This window comes from Puntigrus tetrazona, chromosome 20 (genome assembly GCF_018831695.1).
Source record: "Puntigrus tetrazona isolate hp1 chromosome 20, ASM1883169v1, whole genome shotgun sequence".
Taxonomy (NCBI): Eukaryota; Metazoa; Chordata; class Actinopteri; order Cypriniformes; family Cyprinidae; genus Puntigrus; species Puntigrus tetrazona.
In genome coordinates, this window is record NC_056718.1 from 6,145,666 (window position 1) to 6,164,235 (window position 18,570).

At 36.2% G+C, this 18,570-nt stretch overlaps 3 protein-coding genes across 5 annotated transcripts in view; 1 reads left to right on the plus strand and 2 right to left on the minus strand.

Annotated features, from left to right (window-relative positions):
* Positions 1-174: 174 nt before the first annotated feature.
* On the minus strand, positions 175-3,563 carry rdh14b (retinol dehydrogenase 14b). Its single transcript, XM_043219237.1, has 2 exons — positions 2,993-3,563; positions 175-1,616 (listed from the first exon to the last, which is right to left on the minus strand). Exons 1-2 carry the CDS (start codon positions 3,344-3,346, stop codon positions 999-1,001), a joined length of 972 nt encoding a protein of 323 aa, XP_043075172.1. The 5' UTR covers positions 3,347-3,563; the 3' UTR covers positions 175-998.
* A 221-nt stretch (positions 3,564-3,784) lies between these two features.
* Positions 3,785-12,944, minus strand: crip2l (cysteine-rich protein 2-like). Of its 2 annotated transcripts, XM_043219238.1 has the most exons (8): positions 12,762-12,944; positions 9,472-9,566; positions 7,427-7,484; positions 6,844-6,969; positions 6,135-6,203; positions 5,890-5,984; positions 5,464-5,521; positions 3,785-4,306 (listed from the first exon to the last, which is right to left on the minus strand). In XM_043219238.1, exons 1-8 carry the CDS (start codon positions 12,802-12,804, stop codon positions 4,242-4,244), a joined length of 609 nt encoding a protein of 202 aa, XP_043075173.1. In that variant the 5' UTR covers positions 12,805-12,944; the 3' UTR covers positions 3,785-4,241. The 2 variants fall into 2 exon arrangements, with proteins under 2 accessions (XP_043075173.1, XP_043075174.1); XM_043219239.1 differs by lacking the exon at positions 7,427-7,484 and having other exon boundaries at positions 12,762-12,783.
* A 3,554-nt stretch (positions 12,945-16,498) lies between these two features.
* rad51b (RAD51 paralog B) overlaps positions 16,499-18,570 on the plus strand; it is a 28,883-nt gene continuing 26,811 nt past the window's right edge. Inside the window, exons 1-5 of one of the 2 annotated variants that reach the window (XM_043220010.1) lie at positions 16,499-16,741; positions 16,825-16,944; positions 17,042-17,146; positions 18,039-18,175; positions 18,248-18,367. In XM_043220010.1, coding sequence (XP_043075945.1) covers positions 16,658-16,741; positions 16,825-16,944; positions 17,042-17,146; positions 18,039-18,175; positions 18,248-18,367 — 566 coding nt within the window. In that variant the 5' untranslated portion in view covers positions 16,499-16,657. The remainder of the gene's footprint in view (positions 16,742-16,824; positions 16,945-17,041; positions 17,147-18,038; positions 18,176-18,247; positions 18,368-18,570) is intronic. The other variant, XM_043220011.1, reaches the window with a different exon arrangement.

Consider the following 18,570-nt stretch of genomic DNA (forward strand, 5'->3'; position numbering starts at 1 on the left):
GTCTCTTTAACTCCCTTTGTTTCCCTCACTGTTGGAGAGCAAAACTTGCTGCTGAGGTGTAATGGGAAGAATTTATAATCTGGACTTCTGTTTCCTGTATGAAATGTTTCCTTGCTGTATGTGAATGGCAGCATACAAAGGAAGGACCTTGGTCCTCCTCCACAAGTGACAGAGTTTCTTTCCAGCATTCACTTTATTCAGTCTTTACAGAATAACAGAAGCGCAGCATTTACACTCAGAACATTTCATGTTTGTGCGTGTGATTAAGGACAGTAGCCAGTAAAATCCCTACAGCTCCGCCGCGAATGAAATTTTCTTACAATAGCTAATGCGCAGAGGTATATAGATGATGTAATGGAATTTTACTCTGATTCACTTTTTTGTTTGAGTAGTGACACCACACTATCTGCAGAGCCACAACCTACGTGTTCCCTTTTTGATTTAGTGATTTGATTTGGACACTGGGATGTCATTTGAACATTTGCAAATACATCTCGAAATGAGTCACAGGGTGGGAGTTGCCAGGTTATGAGAAGATGATATTCTGGGAGGCTAAAGTATGACTAGTTCACTTCATAGAAGAATAAGTCTGTCAAATTATGCTGAACAACATTTGACGTATTGTAATAACTTGGTCACAAATCACCAGTTAATGTACATCGAGAAATATACAGTGGTGTACGTCTTATTCTATATTCATGTTAGCTCTGAGCCATATGTTTCTTGGGCACGTTGCTTCTGTCATTTGTATTCAAGGGATATGTCGGACTCTATACTTTCAGGCTCTCATTCACAGAGAAGAGTGAGTCACAAGCCTGAGGCCATCTCTGAAAACACTGCAGCAAAGATACAGGGAACAGATGGACATTTTAATTTCCTCTCCCTTATCCAGTAAGTCCCTCAGGTACTTGGCCAAAAGCACTCCCCGAAAATCCAATCCACTGAGGTTCGAGGTTTGCAATCGCCAAATTTGTGAAGAGTGGCTCTGCTTCTTCCCTTCACCTCCTAAGCCCCACCATGCTTTCACTCAGGTCCCAGAGCCGTTTAGCAGTATGGTCATCGGTGGCTTTAGACAGCAATTGTTCTTCTTCGCAATTAGCAAAGCATTTTCCAGACACACCCTCAACTTCAGACGAGCATGCCAGGTACAGTGGGGTCTGAGCACCCTCCAGTGGGCTTTTGAAGAACAACCAAGAGACCAGCAAGAAAAGAGGCTTGATCAGCAGGGGGATGTTGACGTGCCGGCCCAATCTGGTCCTTACGATACCCGGAGTGAGAGCATTTACGGTTACCCCGGTACCGTTCAGCCTACGGGCCAGCTCGCGAGTAAACAGTAGGTTGGCAAGCTTGCTCTGGCTGTAGCAAAAAGCCTTGTTGTAATTCTGTTCGCTGTTCAAGTCCTCGAAGTTGATGCTGCCATACTTGTAGAGTTTGGAGGAGACCACGACGATACGGCTGGGAGACGACTGCTTTAGAGGGTCCAGCAGAAGATTTGTCAGAAGGAAGTGACCCAGGTGGTTCACTCCCAACTGCATTTCATAGCCCTCTTCTGTCCTACTGTAGGGACACTGGTAGAGACCAGCATTGTTGATAAGAACATCAATCCTCGGCTCCTCCTAATTTGTAACAGAATTAGGAGTTTAGAAATGCTTTGTAATCTAATCACGCTTGGTCTATTAATGCAATAAAGAAAGCAAAAACTTTAGACGCAATTATGTGGTATAGTCGTTTAGCTTGGTTAAGATTGATTTCAGAGGCAAAAACTGTGGATGCTGAAAACCTGTCTGAAGAGGCTGAGGTATATCTAAAATGCTATTCTATCCAACTGAATTTTAGGTAGCTAGATATTGACTCTCTGACATATCAGCTGGTCCTGTTGGTGTGCGTTGTCAAAAATGTAATTTATCAAATACGCATTTACTGTTAAATATTCTATACCAATAACTGTTTAATAAAGGATTAAGAATGTCTCATATGAGTTAAGTCATGATAACAATTTCAGATTTCACTGCGACCCATTGGTGGATCTTACCTTGTGACAATATGTTTTGAGAATAAAGGCCTATTCACACCAAAGACGTTAACTATAAAGATAATGATATTAGCGTCCACACCAATGAACTATATCATCTATTTATTCTAAGTGCGTGCACATCTGTCGCTTTAAATTCTTGAACTCCTTACAGCAGGATGGATTCTGTTTGGTGATCCCAACGATAATGTTTCTCTTTGCGTTAGGACTCTCCTATTCTTTAACACTGATTTTTAGAACTACATCTATTTTGTTATATTTATAGTTATTGCGCTTGGTGTGAATGGGGTCAGCCCTTCAAAATCAAGTCTCGACCAAAGTTATAATTTGTTACAATTTCATATAATTCATTAATTAAATTTATTCTGGCCAAAGTAATAGTTCAACAATTCATCTCGCATTATTTTTTCGTCTTTGCTGTTTTTATGTTAAGCAAATGAATGAAAATGTATTAAATGGCTATTTGGTTCCCACTGTTGTTAATACAATACCATGTGTCCCTACAAAAAAATATAATTTTAAAAATAACTCAACTCCAAAATACCCACAGTTAATACAATGTTGTTATGGTTTAATTACCATAATAATAAGAGATGATAAAATGCAATCCATTAATATTTTTCTTGACTGGTGGCTAGTTGCCAATTGTTTTTTGACAATATAATCAAAGTGATACAAAATATATCACTTTTCATATCATATTCAGGACAATGGATAGCTCATTTCATCGAGGAACACTTGCATGCTCACTTGCTTGGCCTCAGTTATGCTACACAAAGTCGAATCACTATTTAAGGTTCAAGTGAACTATTTTGATCCTGTTCTCAATGACTTTTGCCTGAGCCATTACCTGAGCCTGAGCCATACGTTTACTGATTCGTACTCTGTGGTGCTGTAGCCTATATTTAACAACATGCAACCTATTTTCAATGACTGACAGAGAAAGAGTTGTAAACAAACCCTGATAACTTCCTCGCAGAAGCTGCGCACAGACCGGAGCGACGCGAGGTCCAAGTGTTTGATCACGAGCTCTCCCTGATTCGGACCGGCTTGATTCCTCATGTCCTGGGCCGCCTCCTCGGCCCTCTGCCCGTCCCGACAGGCCATGATCACACGGGCCTGCAGCTTCAGCAGCTCCGCGGCCGTCGCCCGCCCGATGCCGCTGTTCGCCCCGGTCACTATCACGGTCTTTCCGCGCATCAGACCCGCTGGGTAGCTCAGCAGTTTCAGCGCCTTCCGCCTGAAGAATATTCTCCGGGCGATGAAGAGAACCCCGCCGCCGAGGACAGCGGCTAAAATTACCGCAGCAGACATCGGTGCAGGAATGCGGAGTGTGGAATGACAGCGTGCGCGTGAGCACGGCGGACCACATTACCCAGAATGCACTGCTTTGTTATGGTTTAAAATGCATTTCCTATTTTTGAGGTCGACTATTCCAGCCTACTAGTTGATTACACGGTATACCTTAGAGCTTAATCGTTATTATCAGCATCACTATATTATGTAACGAAGCATATTTGGCTTTTAGTGCGGTGTTATCTTAATTTATTAACTAATTGGATAACGAACAACATTCATGCATTCGTTCATTGCTATCATCATGAGCTGTGACAGATCCTTGTTGGTATATAGATTTATTTATATTGATTTATTTATTGAGTATTTTTGTTGTTGTTGTTGTTGAATGCATTGGCATTAAATCCTTCTTATAGCCATCCCAAAAGTGAAACGAAATAAAACTTAATACACTCACCATTTTTATTTTTTTATTTCAAATACAAAGTTTTTAAATACACAAACAGACCTTCAGTGCAAAGTTCAGAAAACATGGTGTCAGTAAACCAGCCTTTAATAAATAAGAGTGCTAAAGTGCTACACAACTAAACATGTTAGAACTAATGGCAAAAACATTTTATTCTGAACAGAATTTTGTTGTGTTAAATTCAATGTCACAGTCAAAAAAACTCAATACCCTAACCACGTCCTTAAAAATATATAAACCATATATAAATACAGCAAAAAGTCTAAACACATATCCCCGTTAGTAAGTAGTAATACTAGCTCGTTTTAGTACAATTAGTATGTATGGCACTCTGTAGATGAACAAGATCAGTGCAGACTCGAGAAAGAGAGGAAGTGGAGTTAAAGGAAGCAGACAAGAGGCTTGAATCTAAGGTTGCTAACAATACTGCTGGTGTGGCTGTTTTTCTTAGGACTGGCCCTCATTGTTTGGGTCCTCGTAAATGTAACTGCCAACACCTCCAGTGTTCACTCCTGAACAAAAACGGCGAAGTTATTAGCATCACGGGTCAAAGATGAATAGGGTTTCAAGCATCAAATCGATTTACTACACTTTAAAAAATGCTGGAGCGTTTCAACCCAAAGTTAATTTTTTCAGCATTTTTTAGAGAATGTGATTTACACAACAAATGTCATTCAGTGTAACAAAATGTTGGCACTAATGTGCATTAATCCATGCTTATTTGATTCACAGATAATCATTAGTTAATGTATAATGTATGAAGGACTTAACCATTAGCTATTAATATTAATACTGCATACATTCTATATGGTTCAAACACTAAGTAATCAATAGATTGCTATTAGTTAAATGTGTAATAAAGTATTAATTCCCCAATAACCTATTATTTTAACTAATAGTGCAAACTCATAAGTTAATTACCACAATTTGTGTTTTTGACTTCCAGCTATCTGCATTAATTAATCATTAGGTGATGACTTGCAAAGTTATTTTTACGTTTTTGCTTTACTTGACTAACTAATACAAAATCCATAATCACAATTACATATTTAACAGTTACTTAGTTCTGTGCTTCAACAGTTAAAGTAGTAACATAACGGGACCTTTGTAAATTATTGGCTAATGATTAATCAAAGCAGACAACTGAAAGTTAAAAGGCATGGCTTCGACCCAATATCTTAATTAAAATATGAATTTTCTTCATTAGTTAATATAATATGCCACTAGGGAATTAATACATGACACAGTTAACTAATAACGATTTATGTATCACTCAATCTATGAATTATACAGAACGTTCGTTAATCATTAATAATGGCTATCTGTGCATTATTTAATGGATATTTGTGCATACAGATCAGAGATGGCATATTGTTTCATTACTACATAAATACATCCGTTACGCTGAATGACAATAGAACATTACTCATGGTTGGAAAATATAGAGTTGAAAAGTAATTGAAAAGTATTATAGTATTAAAGTAGGTGTATTTGGTGCAATGCTATATTTACACAGACTGAATGTTCAAAAAAACTGTGCTTTCCAAATACCGAACATTACTGTTACTCCTCTTTTACAGTAAACTCAAATAAACTGGAAATCACATCACATGACCCCTTTAATATATGTAAGACAGTGAAATTGACAAACGGACAATGGGAAATGTACCTTTCGGCCCAAAGAGAACGGCGTAACAGGGTTTATGGCAGTAAGGCTGACCGTCGTGCTGTAGATTAAAACACAACCCATGTACAGTATTTCATCAAATTTGGATGCATTTCACAACAGTTAAGTATACATATTTTTGAGCTGCACCTTTATGATATCAGAGGATAAACACATATCTATTAAATCAATTTCCCATCAAAAATCACATTTCGAGTACATGTACCTATATGTAGTAAACGTCACGATATGTATATTTTCAGACTGAAAAATGAAACATTTAAATCACAAAATGTACTTTAAGGGGCAGGGAGATGTCAAAATGTATTTTTATAATTCGCGCCATATAAATGAACGAGACGAAAATATATGAAAACGTCGCAAAATACAGCAGAATTAGCTATTTGTGTGTTTGAAGCCGCCCCTCACCTCTGCGTGGCTGCCCGGAGCCAGAGTCTTGCTGCACCTCTCACAGCGCAGGCAGGGTCTGTGCCAGTCTTTACCCAGGGAACTGACCTTTTCAGCTGAAACACAAAGGAGGAGACACACAGGCCCTTCTGTGAGCGTCAGGCAACCTCGGGAAATGCTAATGTGTGTCCCGGCGCTGCTGAGCACACAAGCTCCGGCACAAGTCCGTATCTGGTGAACTTTGTAGTCTGAATGTCAGCGCTCACCGAAGTACACTGTTTTGTTGCACCTTGGGCAGATGTTCGGCTGACCGGAAAACGAACTGAAGCTTGCGGCTGGAGAAAATCGGGGGAAAGAGTTGTTCTTAAAAAATATCATTGACGTTTTGTTATCATAAATGCAATAATCGTAAAAATATAATGCAGCATTCGTTATCACCACCCACTTTGCTCTAGAAAGCACAGAATAAATTGCTCGTGCAAATGTCGCAAATGCATTGCTTATACTTAGTAAGGTGTAGTAAAGCCGACATATAAAGGATAGTTATAAACATATATATATATATATATATATATATATATATTATTATTATGTATTTATATATATATATATATATATATATATATATATATATATATATATATATATATATATATATATATATATATATATATATATATATATATATATATATATATATATATATTGATATACACATACATATTTTTCTTAAATATATACATGCAGGTGTATTTATATTTTTACACACATAAAACAATAAATATACATAATTCAATACACAAGAAATACACATTTGATCAATTTTAACATGGTTTTCTAAGACAACTTGAAAAAGTACTGTACAACTTCTATTCTTACATTTACTGATTTGATAAAAATCTTTAAAGATTTCCCATTTTTAGGAGGCTTGTCAAAGCTGATATGGTAGTCTTAGTCCCTCTTCAAACAACTCACCCTTCACTGGGCCCCTGGTAGTCTTTTTCTCTTCAGCCTTGGGCTTGGTTTCCATAGCAACAGGGGCAGCGTCGTCGTTGACAGGTGTGTCATAGACGTACGACCCGGCCCCGCCGATATTCACACCTACAGGAATACGGCAGACCGCACAATTGCTTCGTTTCTCATTTCATTCAACATCACGGTGCATAAGAATTTATCATGGGCTTTACGTTCGCGTAACATTAAAGGGATATGGCACCCAGAAATAAAAATTCTGTCATTATTCACTCATCCTCACGTTGTACCAAAGCTGTATGAGTTTCTTTATTCTGTAGAACACCAAAGAAGATATTTTAAAGAACAACAGTAACCAACATTATATAGGACCCCCCCCAAAAATGAGTCTGAGTAAATGGCGACAACATTGACATTTTTGGGTGCACTTTAATCCATATCTGAAGATCGGAAATTGAAGCTGCTCTTGTGCAGGCTGTCTGTCTCATTAAGGCTCTGAAGCATCAAAGGAACAAGTGTCCTACTTGCTGTAAACCCCACAAATTATGAGTAGACGCGTTTGAAGCACTAATTAAATGCACTGCACCTTTTGGTCCATAGAGGGCAGCATAGCATGGCTTGTGGCAGTATGGCTTCCCATCATGCTGTTAACAGTGGAATAAAGCACATCACTGAGATTAATTAGGCATCCAGTTCCTGTCATCCTTGTCTGTTGCCATCAAAAATTAACACTCATGCTGTCCAAAGATTAAAGCATGAAATATTATCAGCATCTAAAGAGCAAACAACTGTACTGGCCCTTGTAAAGAAACGAAATAGGCTACTTAAAAAAAATAAAATAAATAAATAAATATATATATATATATATATATATATATATATATATATATATATATATGTGTGTGTGTGTATATATGTGTGTATATTATATATATATATATATATATATATATGTATATGTGTATATATATGTATATATATATATATATATATATATATATATATATATATATATATATATATATATATATATATATATATATATAATATGTTTTTTTATCATTTTTACTAAATGCAACTAGTTGGACATATAGGATAAGTCTTTATGTGTAATATATATCTATTGTCTTTGAAATAAGGTTGCCAAATACTGCCAAATGAAGTCACAAGCCTTTAAGACAAACTAAAAAAAATATCTTAATGCAATTAAAATCATGAATTGAAATATATTTTTATTTACACATTCGTAATGGTGAAGTTGCAACTTAGAACCTTTAAAATAAATACACGTGCTTTGTTAGTCGACACAATTGAACCGGTGCACGTCTTTAAAACAAAAGACTACATTTAAATGTGTTTTAAAGCAAAACTAATCTGACATTTTACAAAGTGCGCTTTTCAAAAGAAGCGGTCATAAAAGTGTACTTTCTTTAAGTGGCCTTTTTCATTTCTGTTATCTGCAAGTATTTTTTTTAAATGTACTTTTAATGTTTGAAGTACACTCAAAGGGCACTGAAAGTACACAAGTGCGCATTCAGTATAATTCATATGATGTTTGGGATGCATTAAAAAGCCACTTTGCCCTGCAGATAACAGTTTGTTGGAATCTGTTATCATCTAAGAACAACAGCTTAAAAGTGACTTTTTACTGCTTTTTTTGTTATTTGTTTTAATAAGATATGCATACTTAAAATATATCACGTTTAAGGAAAATTTAGGCTGCAAATTTTTAACCAGTCACATACACAGTGAGCTACCTGGTTTGGTGACATAAACGTACCTGGTGCACTTTTGGACGAAATACGTACCAATAAGGACATATCACTACAGTTTCCAAAAGAAATGAACACTAGAGGCAGTAAAACGCTGGCACTCTTTCCCCCTTTTCGCACAAATGTAGATTGTTTCGATTAATAAAGAGTAATTTTGGCACAATTACTTGATGAATATCATGTTATGACTTCCAAACAATATTAATATGCCGGGACAACTGTTGCTTTTATACGTTGAACGATTCACCCATTCCTTCGGCCAATTCAGTCTCATTAGCTGATTCATTCAGGATTGTGACCCTAAACAGGGTAAGCGCTGTATTTCTGTTTAGCTATAGCATGTTAAATAGCACATTAGCATGCTATTCAAACCTCAGCCGGAAACCGTCTTAGTGAGTCGTTGAATCTTACACTAAACCGTTTTGTTCAAAAACACTGATTCATTCATGATCACAAATTAACTGTGGTGATTTACTTACAGATACGAATTTTTAGAAATCATTTTGAAAAATTACAATTAGTTGAACATGGTTGTTTTTGCTTTAAAACGGTGCTTGACCTGTGCATATTCCTCCGATTCATGATTCATTCGTGATCACAAATGGACTTTTTGCTTTCTTTATATATTTTCATTTTAGGTTCAAAAATAGATATAACTATATAATATATAGATATATAGATAACACTAAATAACAGTAAAAATGTTAATTTGCAAATGTATTATTTGTAATATTGCATGTAAATGTCATGCAGAGACTTCCGGATCGGTAGAAAATATACACGAAGGAAAAGCGCATTTCGTGGGATCTTTATCTTCAGCACTTTCTTTGTCTGTGTTTTTCGGCAGTCTCCCTCTCACCTCTGCGTGTCCTCCTGGATTCAGGGTCTTGTTACAGCGTTCACACTTCAGGCAGAATTTGTGCCAGTCTTTTCCCAGGGATGTTACTTTTTCCGCTACAAGACACAAAGACATTTCATTCATCTGAAGACGCGCATCAAGACGACGCTTTGCATACAAGTGTCAAAACTCCTCTCTGAAGCCACTATCTTCATTATAACAAGCGATGTATAACTCTTTTACTGTAATGGTGCCTGGCGACCGTCAGAGCTTTTATGAAATGGCGGTTCGAATCTCGTCTCGTCTATCCCGGGCCATCGAAACGTGTTTATCCGTTTAGTCTTCAGTCGGTGCGTGTCTTAATGCGTCCACTGAGAGATAATGTGAAGCCTAATGTCTGTCTGTTTACTGTCTCACAGAGATGCGGGTGACTGAGAAACACTATTACAGAGTGAAAGGCTCTTATCAAATCTGACCGTGTCGTATCGAGGCCAAAATATTCCAGGCGCGTGCCTCGGAGAGCACTGAACCCCCTCGTGAGGCGATCTCCACACAGTCGAGGCCCAAGGACTGCACTGGAACGTTTCAGGTCAAACTTTGTGAAATCCATTCAGGGATGTTTAGGGAAGTGTGTTTATTTCCGTGTGTTCTATTGCAGGATTTTGCCTCGGGGTAACAAACCCATTTTCTTCGTTTTGAAAGCACATGATGCATATAAAGCAATAAACCGGCTAATAAAGAAGAGATGACTTGGAATAAACCAATAAAAAGGGTTACTTTTATTACAGTCTAGCGACTATGTTAAAAATTGTTCTTTCTCTATCTATCTATCTATCTATCTATCTATCTATCTATCTATCTATCTATCTATCTATCTATCTATCTATATCACATGGGCACTCAAGTGTCAGTTTTTATGGTATAAAAGAGTTATAAAAGATTTAAATTTCAAATAAGCGCTACTCTTTTGAATTTTTTATTAAATCAAAGAATCAAGGGAAAAATGGCCAAATATGTTTTTACCAAAGCATATTATTAACCAAAAAATGAAGTAATAATATAGGAGATTTATAAAAAAAAATGTATGGAACATGATCTTTACTTAATATAATGATTTTTGTTTTTTGGCATTAAAATAAAAATGAGTCGTTTTGACCCACAATGTATGTTTGAGTATTGCTACATATATACCTGTGCTAGTTAGATTTTGTGCTCCAGGGTTATATTTCGGATCAAATAAATAGCCTTGAGTGAGCGTAAGGGATAATAATACTCAGTATTATCCAGTCTTATATATCAAAAAGAAACTGAAATGTAACCTGAGCCAGTTATAGTTTCCTTCATATAGCAGTTTGACTACATTCCGTTGCTATGTAGTTTTGTTTCCAGGCAACTAGCTAAACTGAATTATATATATATATATATATATATATATATATATATATATATATATATATATATATATATATATATATATATATATATATTTAAATATTTTTGTTTTTTTTATTTTGCTTTTGTGATGTATATTTTATGCTAAGCGCATGCAACATTACTTTTTTGTCTATTTTCCTATCCATCTTTCCGCTCCCAGCAGGACATTAACAAGATTAAAAACTGAACGTTTTTTTTGTGCGGCAGCCGAACAGGCAACAGTTAGTCCTCGTCTCAGGTCTGCCTAATGCTTTCACGACGCCCCTTTAACCTGAGCATCAAGCCAGCCGTTTCCACAGCGAGGGCACGCCTGGAAAACTGCGGCCCGACAGGAAGTTACAGGGGCCGAAACAAATAAGAAAAAGGTTTTAGAAAGCATTTTCAAAAATTACAATTCGTTGAACGTGGTTGTTTTTTTGCTTTAAAACGGTGCTTGACCTGTGCGTATTCCTCTCCTAATTCAGACTGAAAAAAACCCTCATAATGATGCGTTTGTCTCAAAGCTTTCTGCTTCGCGTGAAGTTACCTGACGGACTGGGGTGTGATGTTTTTACCAGCTGTTTGGATTCTCATTCTGACGGCACCCATTCACTGCGAGCGATGCTATGCTAAATTCCTATTAAAGTGAAGAAGGGAATTCTCGGGCGCTCTGAGGCTGAGTAAATGTTCGTTTTTGGGGCAAACTATTCACGATAAACGCAGGCTGCGAGAGAAAGGCCTACGCAAACCGCTGTTATGTCATAACTACACAATCATGTGGGCAAAAGGCCATTTAAAAGCAGCCGTGTGCCAGCCGGCACGCATAAAGGTTGTTTGAGGCATTCGATGAACAGGAACGCTTTCTCAGGTCACAGCTGCTGAAGTCTCGAGAGAGAGAGCGAGGAGCGGACAGAGGCAAAGTGGATCTCACATTTTAATTATTATAGCGCTCAGTGGGAGGGAGTCAGCTCAGCATGTGATATTAGCACAGACAGATTTTTAATGTTTAATCGCGTATGTTGATTTTATGCCTCGAAAGAACAAAACGACCGAGTGAACGAACGTACGAACGAGTGTAATCGACTGCTGTTAATGATAAATAATAAATGAATGCAATGGCTAATTTCACCGTGGGGACTACCGAGGTCGAAAATAATTCGGGCACGGCTACGGTCAACCGTAAGATGCAAAACACATCCGATTAACATCAATAATGAAGGGAAAGACTGGAATAAATAAGACCGGATGAGCAACAAAATGGGTCAAATCAAACTAACTGCTGCTATTCAATCTGGTTAGTGGCTGTTTCAATTAGTGCTGGTTTTATTGGTTTATGCTAATTGAATACTGGACTGTTCACATAAAAAAATAAAAAAGTCTGGTAGCCTATTGGACGCCTAATTATTATTCTTGCATGTTTTACACTCACCAGTTTTAATCAAAGAGCATAGCTGTTGTAGTGCAATGGGATTGTGGGCTTTAATAGTACCGTGCAGTATATTTCATTCATCCTTATCCTGCATTTCACGCGCCATCCATCGGAAAACTCTCTCTTTATCTGCACAGTGCTGACTTGCATCGAGTTTATTTCACACGCTCAATAAAATAAGATATAGTAAAATATAATAAAATAGTTCGATCGGCTTCGGCGACTGAATGCAGCAATCAGGTGGAGCTTAATCATAAAACCTGATTCATTTATTAAGGATATCGCGCGTGGGGTGATTAGCCCGGTAACTGCCGTCGAGCCCACGCCGCGGCGGACGCGTTTTTCGCAGCGCGCGAGAGAATGAAAGTCGAGTCATTTACGGCGCAGGCGGGCGTTTTGATCGCGTCTGCGTCGTTTTAATCGTGGCGTCGCGAAACGAACGGAAGGGGAAAATAAATGGACGACTTACCAAAATAAACTGTTTTGTCACATTTGGGACATTTTGATGCCATGTTCCGCGCGGGGGCTGCGGTTTCCGCCGATTTAAGCGCTGATTAAGTCTTTTATTCAGACCGGGGTGCACGCGACTCGCTCGTTCTGTGGAGATGCTCGGAGCGCGAGCGCATCCTCCCTTTCAGGAGCGCCGGCGAGGACACGCCCTCCATGACGTCAGCGGGCGAGGGAACGCGCTCGCCCTTCATTTCGTTGAACGTCGATGTCAGCGCGCGCGGCGTTCACAGACCTCGTTCACCCACGACTGAACCCGGAGTCTGTTCCTCAGCGACAGAACTCCTATCTATATGAAACCCCCTAATGTAGCCTGTGTATGAAAATCGTGCAATACGACTTCATACGAATAGCCTATTTATTACAGGAAATAAAGGAATTAGTTACGATAAGAAGTGCAGTGCACTTAGATGCAGACTGTCTGGTCTGATTTTAAGGATAAGGATGCATACAATCATGAAATTCAGATTTCATGCAAATATTATCCGAGACTTAGACCTACTACATTATTTAAATGCATTATTTTAGTTTTGTCAAATAATTATATATATATATATATATATATATATATATATATATATATATATATATATATATATATATATATATATATATATATGCATTTTTGCCTTGTTTCTTTGTCATAAATCAATATTTTAATTTAGATTTCTGTATTTAGGCTAATTGTGTTTACTTTAATAGCATTAATTCAACTTCAATGTTTTTGATAAATTATTTTTATTTTATTTAGGGATTTATTTAGTGTATATTTATTATGCATGAATACAAACACAATATATATATTGAGGAAAAATGTGTTATGTTATATATATATATATATATATATATATATATATATATATATATATATATATATATATATATATATATATATGCATGTAAATACAAATACAATATAGTAGGCCTATTTGTATGTATAAACATATACATAATAAATATACACAATATATTATGTAAACAAAAACTTTTATTTTCGATATGATTAATCCATTAAGAATTTGTCGGCATTAATATAAATGCACACGCGCGTGTACATATTTTCAAAATATTTGTATATACAGCGCCCTTGGTGAATCTGAGCAAGGTGGCTGGGAAAATAAATCAGCAGAAATCTGAAAATCTTATGATGAAATAAATGTTTTTTAATGTTTTTTACCAATAAAGGTACTGGACCTGTTGGCCACAATTATCGGCACCCCTAGAAGTTTTTATGATTAAAATTTCTCTGAAGTATATTCCCATCCATATTAAATAGTAGGGAAACAAAGCCCAGATTCCCTTAATCATCCATCACGATGAGAAAAAAAGAAAGATTATATTTCTCATGTGCAGCAAAAGATAATTGAGCTTCACAAATTAGCGAAGTGGCTTTTAGAAAATTGCTAGAGCAGTGAAAATTACCATTTCCATCATCAGGAAAAAATTGCATGTCCTATCTATAGTTTATTTATCATTAATAATATATATATATTTATATATATTTTATTTTTATATTTTTATATTTTATATTTTTTTTTGTATATAAATCCCTTCATATATATACACATCACATGTAAACATAACATTATTTTAAATGCAATAAATCATGATGAATCATTTTACAGTCCTAAATTTATTTATTTATTTTTTTTCATTTTCACATTGTTCACACATCAAGACTACAAGCATATTCTCCGGCTACATCAGGACGCACGCAAACAAGACCGAATAAATCGCTCAGACACACACACACGTGTCGTTTGTCGACCCTCTTATAAAAGACAAAGCGAGAGAGAGGATAAGAGGACGGCCGTGTGTGCGAGAAACAAATGGACAGAAAGCCGCCGATGCTTTTCGAACTGTTCGCATTTAACCCCGTCGACCCTTGTACGCCATTACAGTGTTTACAGAAGCAGAATAACAAGCGAACAAATAAAGTACACCAACAGTCGAAGGATCCGCTTATAACGAACAACAAGGGCCATTTTGATGAAAACACTAGTTTCGACATCTAAAAAAAGACAACCGACGTCATTATTCTGTGCATATAATATATATCTAATATCGATAACGCATTTCTGCATCGGCTGGTTTTATCTGCAGGCCATTCCTCGCGGTCTATTTTAACCAGACCCTGGCCAAGTGTCTCTATCAGGTAGAGAGATAGCGAAAGACAGGCCTGGTGCTTTCTCCATACATGGGCCTCCCCGTGTCTCCGTCGGATGCCATCGAAACGGGGCCGAATACTTCTTCACGCCGTAGAAACAGCACGTCTTTCCGCTTCGAGAGCCCACCCGAGGCCGCTCCGTTTCATTCCAGATGTTTCCGGCGCTGGTTTTCATCTCAGAGACTCCCTCAGAGACTCCCCATTACGAACCTCTAAAAAAAAAAGTATTTATTTGCAAAAGCCATAAACTATTTCTGAGGACGGGGACTTTGGCCCCCGCACATTTGTCATGCTAGAACACTGTGAGAAATGTTTTTTTTATTTACATTCGTCGTGTTTATCGCCTCGCATCTTTTTTAGCGAAAACATGAACGTTTGAACTTTTGATTCCCACCACCTTCCTTCTCTTCCACGCAGGTGAACAATAAGTCTTTTAGGGAAATTCCAGAGATTAATTGGATTATTCGAATTTATAAATTATGAAAAGACTCCTAACGTGGGGCATGACAAAATAACTTGGGAGGATCACAAAGGTTATCAAAACTTACTAGGAATAACCACAGCCTCCCTTAAAAGCAACTAACGCAGTCATCGTTTACTTTTCATGGCAATCAATCAATTTATTGATAATTAATATCAATGATCAAATCAGGATTTTTTACTTTTTTTTTTTAAGAGGAGTCAAGAAAAATATGCTTTTTATCACATACCCCCTGACCCCAGCTGTACTTTATTTCTTTAATATTTTGTAAATTTTTAGTGAAGTTTCAAATGCAATATAAATAAATAATATATAAAATGTATTTAATAATAAATTAATAAATAAATTGTCATCATCAACACTTTTTTAATATAGTAGCTTTTTGTAATATTTTGTTATTTATATATTGTTCTTTTTTTGTATTTATAATCATTTTGGTATAAGATCTAGTACATTTGTTTTGTTTAGTTTTAATTTACTCGGTAGCCTCCCTCCTATTTTTTTTTTTAAAACACAAAACAAAAACAAAAAAAAACTCCTCAATGATCAGAATATTATTAATAATATTAATGCTATTCTAAGGCTGTCCATTTTACTTTATACATTTTGTTCATGCATATATTCCATTTACTTTTATTTATATATATATATATATATATATATATATATATATATATATATATATATATATATATATATATATATATATATATATATATATATATATATATATATATATATATATATATATATATATATATATATATATATATATATATATATATATATATATATATATATATATATATATATATATATATATATATATATACATATATATATATATATATATATATATAGCATTTGTTAACTGGTATAGTTTTGATATGTTTATTGCCTTGCACTGTAAAAAGTAATAGTAATAGTAATTATAATATAACTACAAAATATAAACAGAAACATAGAAATAAAACAAACGCATCATTATTTGCATCAAAAACTACGTTACCCACAATTCACGTGAACTACATTTTTTCGTTAGCTTCCGGGCGCGATTGGCGAATTCAAAACTCCTAACGTTTTTTTCCCCCCCATGGAAAAGTTTAATCCTGAAGTTCTCTGTATCATGCGTGCGACCTTTAAGGAAGGGTGTCATTTATTATAGTTATATAACGGTCGCATAACTCTTCTAACGGTTATTTTGGTGTCGATGGCAAGCAAGAAGTTACGGAGGACGGGAGTCTCCGCTGATCTCTGCGAGCGACTCAAGCGCCATCAACTGGAGACCTGCCAGGTGAGAGACCCCCACTCAAGCCCCTGCTCCGTTACTAACGGATTACTGCTGTTAATATATTAATAAAGGAGGCTTTTTGTGAGCCGCAGGACGTCCTGTCCGTCTCACCCGCGGAGCTCATGCGGCTGGCTGGACTCAGCTACCCCGCGGCTCTGGATCTCCTGCGGCGGCTCAGTAAAGACTGCGCACCGGCCGTGAACACCGTGAGTCACTCCGACCCGACTCCATCAGCAGACCCCGATGATTTCACACGAGTCTCGAGTTAGTCGTGTTGAGTTGGTGTTTTCTTGACGGTGACAGGCATGGGATCTGTGGAGGAAGAAGGGAGAGCTGTGTTTCTCCACATCGCTTCCTGCCCTGGACAGACTCCTGCGCGGAGGACTACCGCGGGGTGCTCTCACTGAGGTAGTCTACTGTCGCGTCCGATTTGAAGAACATTTCTCAGTATTTACCCAATACCAGTCGAACATGTGAATAATTGAGTTTTTATTATTATTATAAATAATTAAGATTTATGTAAAATTGTAAAATAGCATAACTTTGTTCTGTATGAATATTTTTTGAATCGTATTTTCTCCCTTGAGTTTTTACACACACACACACACACACACACACACACACACACACACACACACACACACACACACACACACACACATATATATATATATATATATATATATATATATATATATATATATATATATTTATTTGTGTATGGCCATATGCAAGTTTTGGGAACAACAACCACATGTATTTTAAAAACAAATCTTTTTCTGACAGAATCATTCTGACAGAAATAAAGTGAAAAACTAGGAGGGAAGATATCTAAAAATATTTTATAAAATAGAACTATATATATATATATATATATATATATATATATATATATATATATATATATATATATTATTATTATTATTATTATTATTATTTATTTTTATTTTTTTTATAAAATATTTTAACAATATTCAATTTATATAATTTCTAAATGTTTACTATAATATTTTCTTAGAAACATACTTTTTGCAAATATTTTAGAGCTTGACAGAATTATTAAAATTCATGCAAATTAGAATGTTTTATAGAACCGACTATGACTTTTAATAGCTTCTATGACTTTTCCAGGTTTAGAAATGGCACTTTTATCCGTTTTTGTCCTTTTATGATCTTTATGTATTTAAAAAATAAATGCTATATCAGCATAACCTTACATAGGTTTGGAATGACGGAGCATGAATTACGGCAGTGATCATTTCTGCGTGAGCTATCATGAGGCACCTGTGTTGTTTTCCAGGTGACTGGCCCGTCAGGCTGTGGAAAGACTCAGTTGTGTATAATGCTCAGTGTTTTGGGCACATTGCCGAGGAGTATGGGAGGTCTGGACAGTGGGGTCATCTACATCGACACAGAGTCGGCGTTCTCTGCTGAAAGGTGTTCAAAACGTTTGCTCTCTCGTGTGAACTCTTTGTGTTAAATCTCAAATTAACAGTCTGCCTCTCTAAGACTGGTAGAAATGGCACAGGCCAGATTCCCTGAGTTCTTCTCGGTGAAGGAGCGTCTGCTGGAGATGGCGTCTCGTGTTCGTGTCTTTAGGGAACTGACCTGTCAGGACGTCCTGAATAGGTTGGAACACTTCCTGAACACTTATACATATTTAATTATATTTCATTAATCTTACTGTACTTTCAAACTAATTCAAAACTCTTATTTGTCATTTTCACAGTTGATTCACTCAGGCTCAATTCTTTTTACCTTCTAATTTAATATATCATAATTATGAAATTATGACATTTACACAAATGTTTTGTGTGTATAAATATATAAAT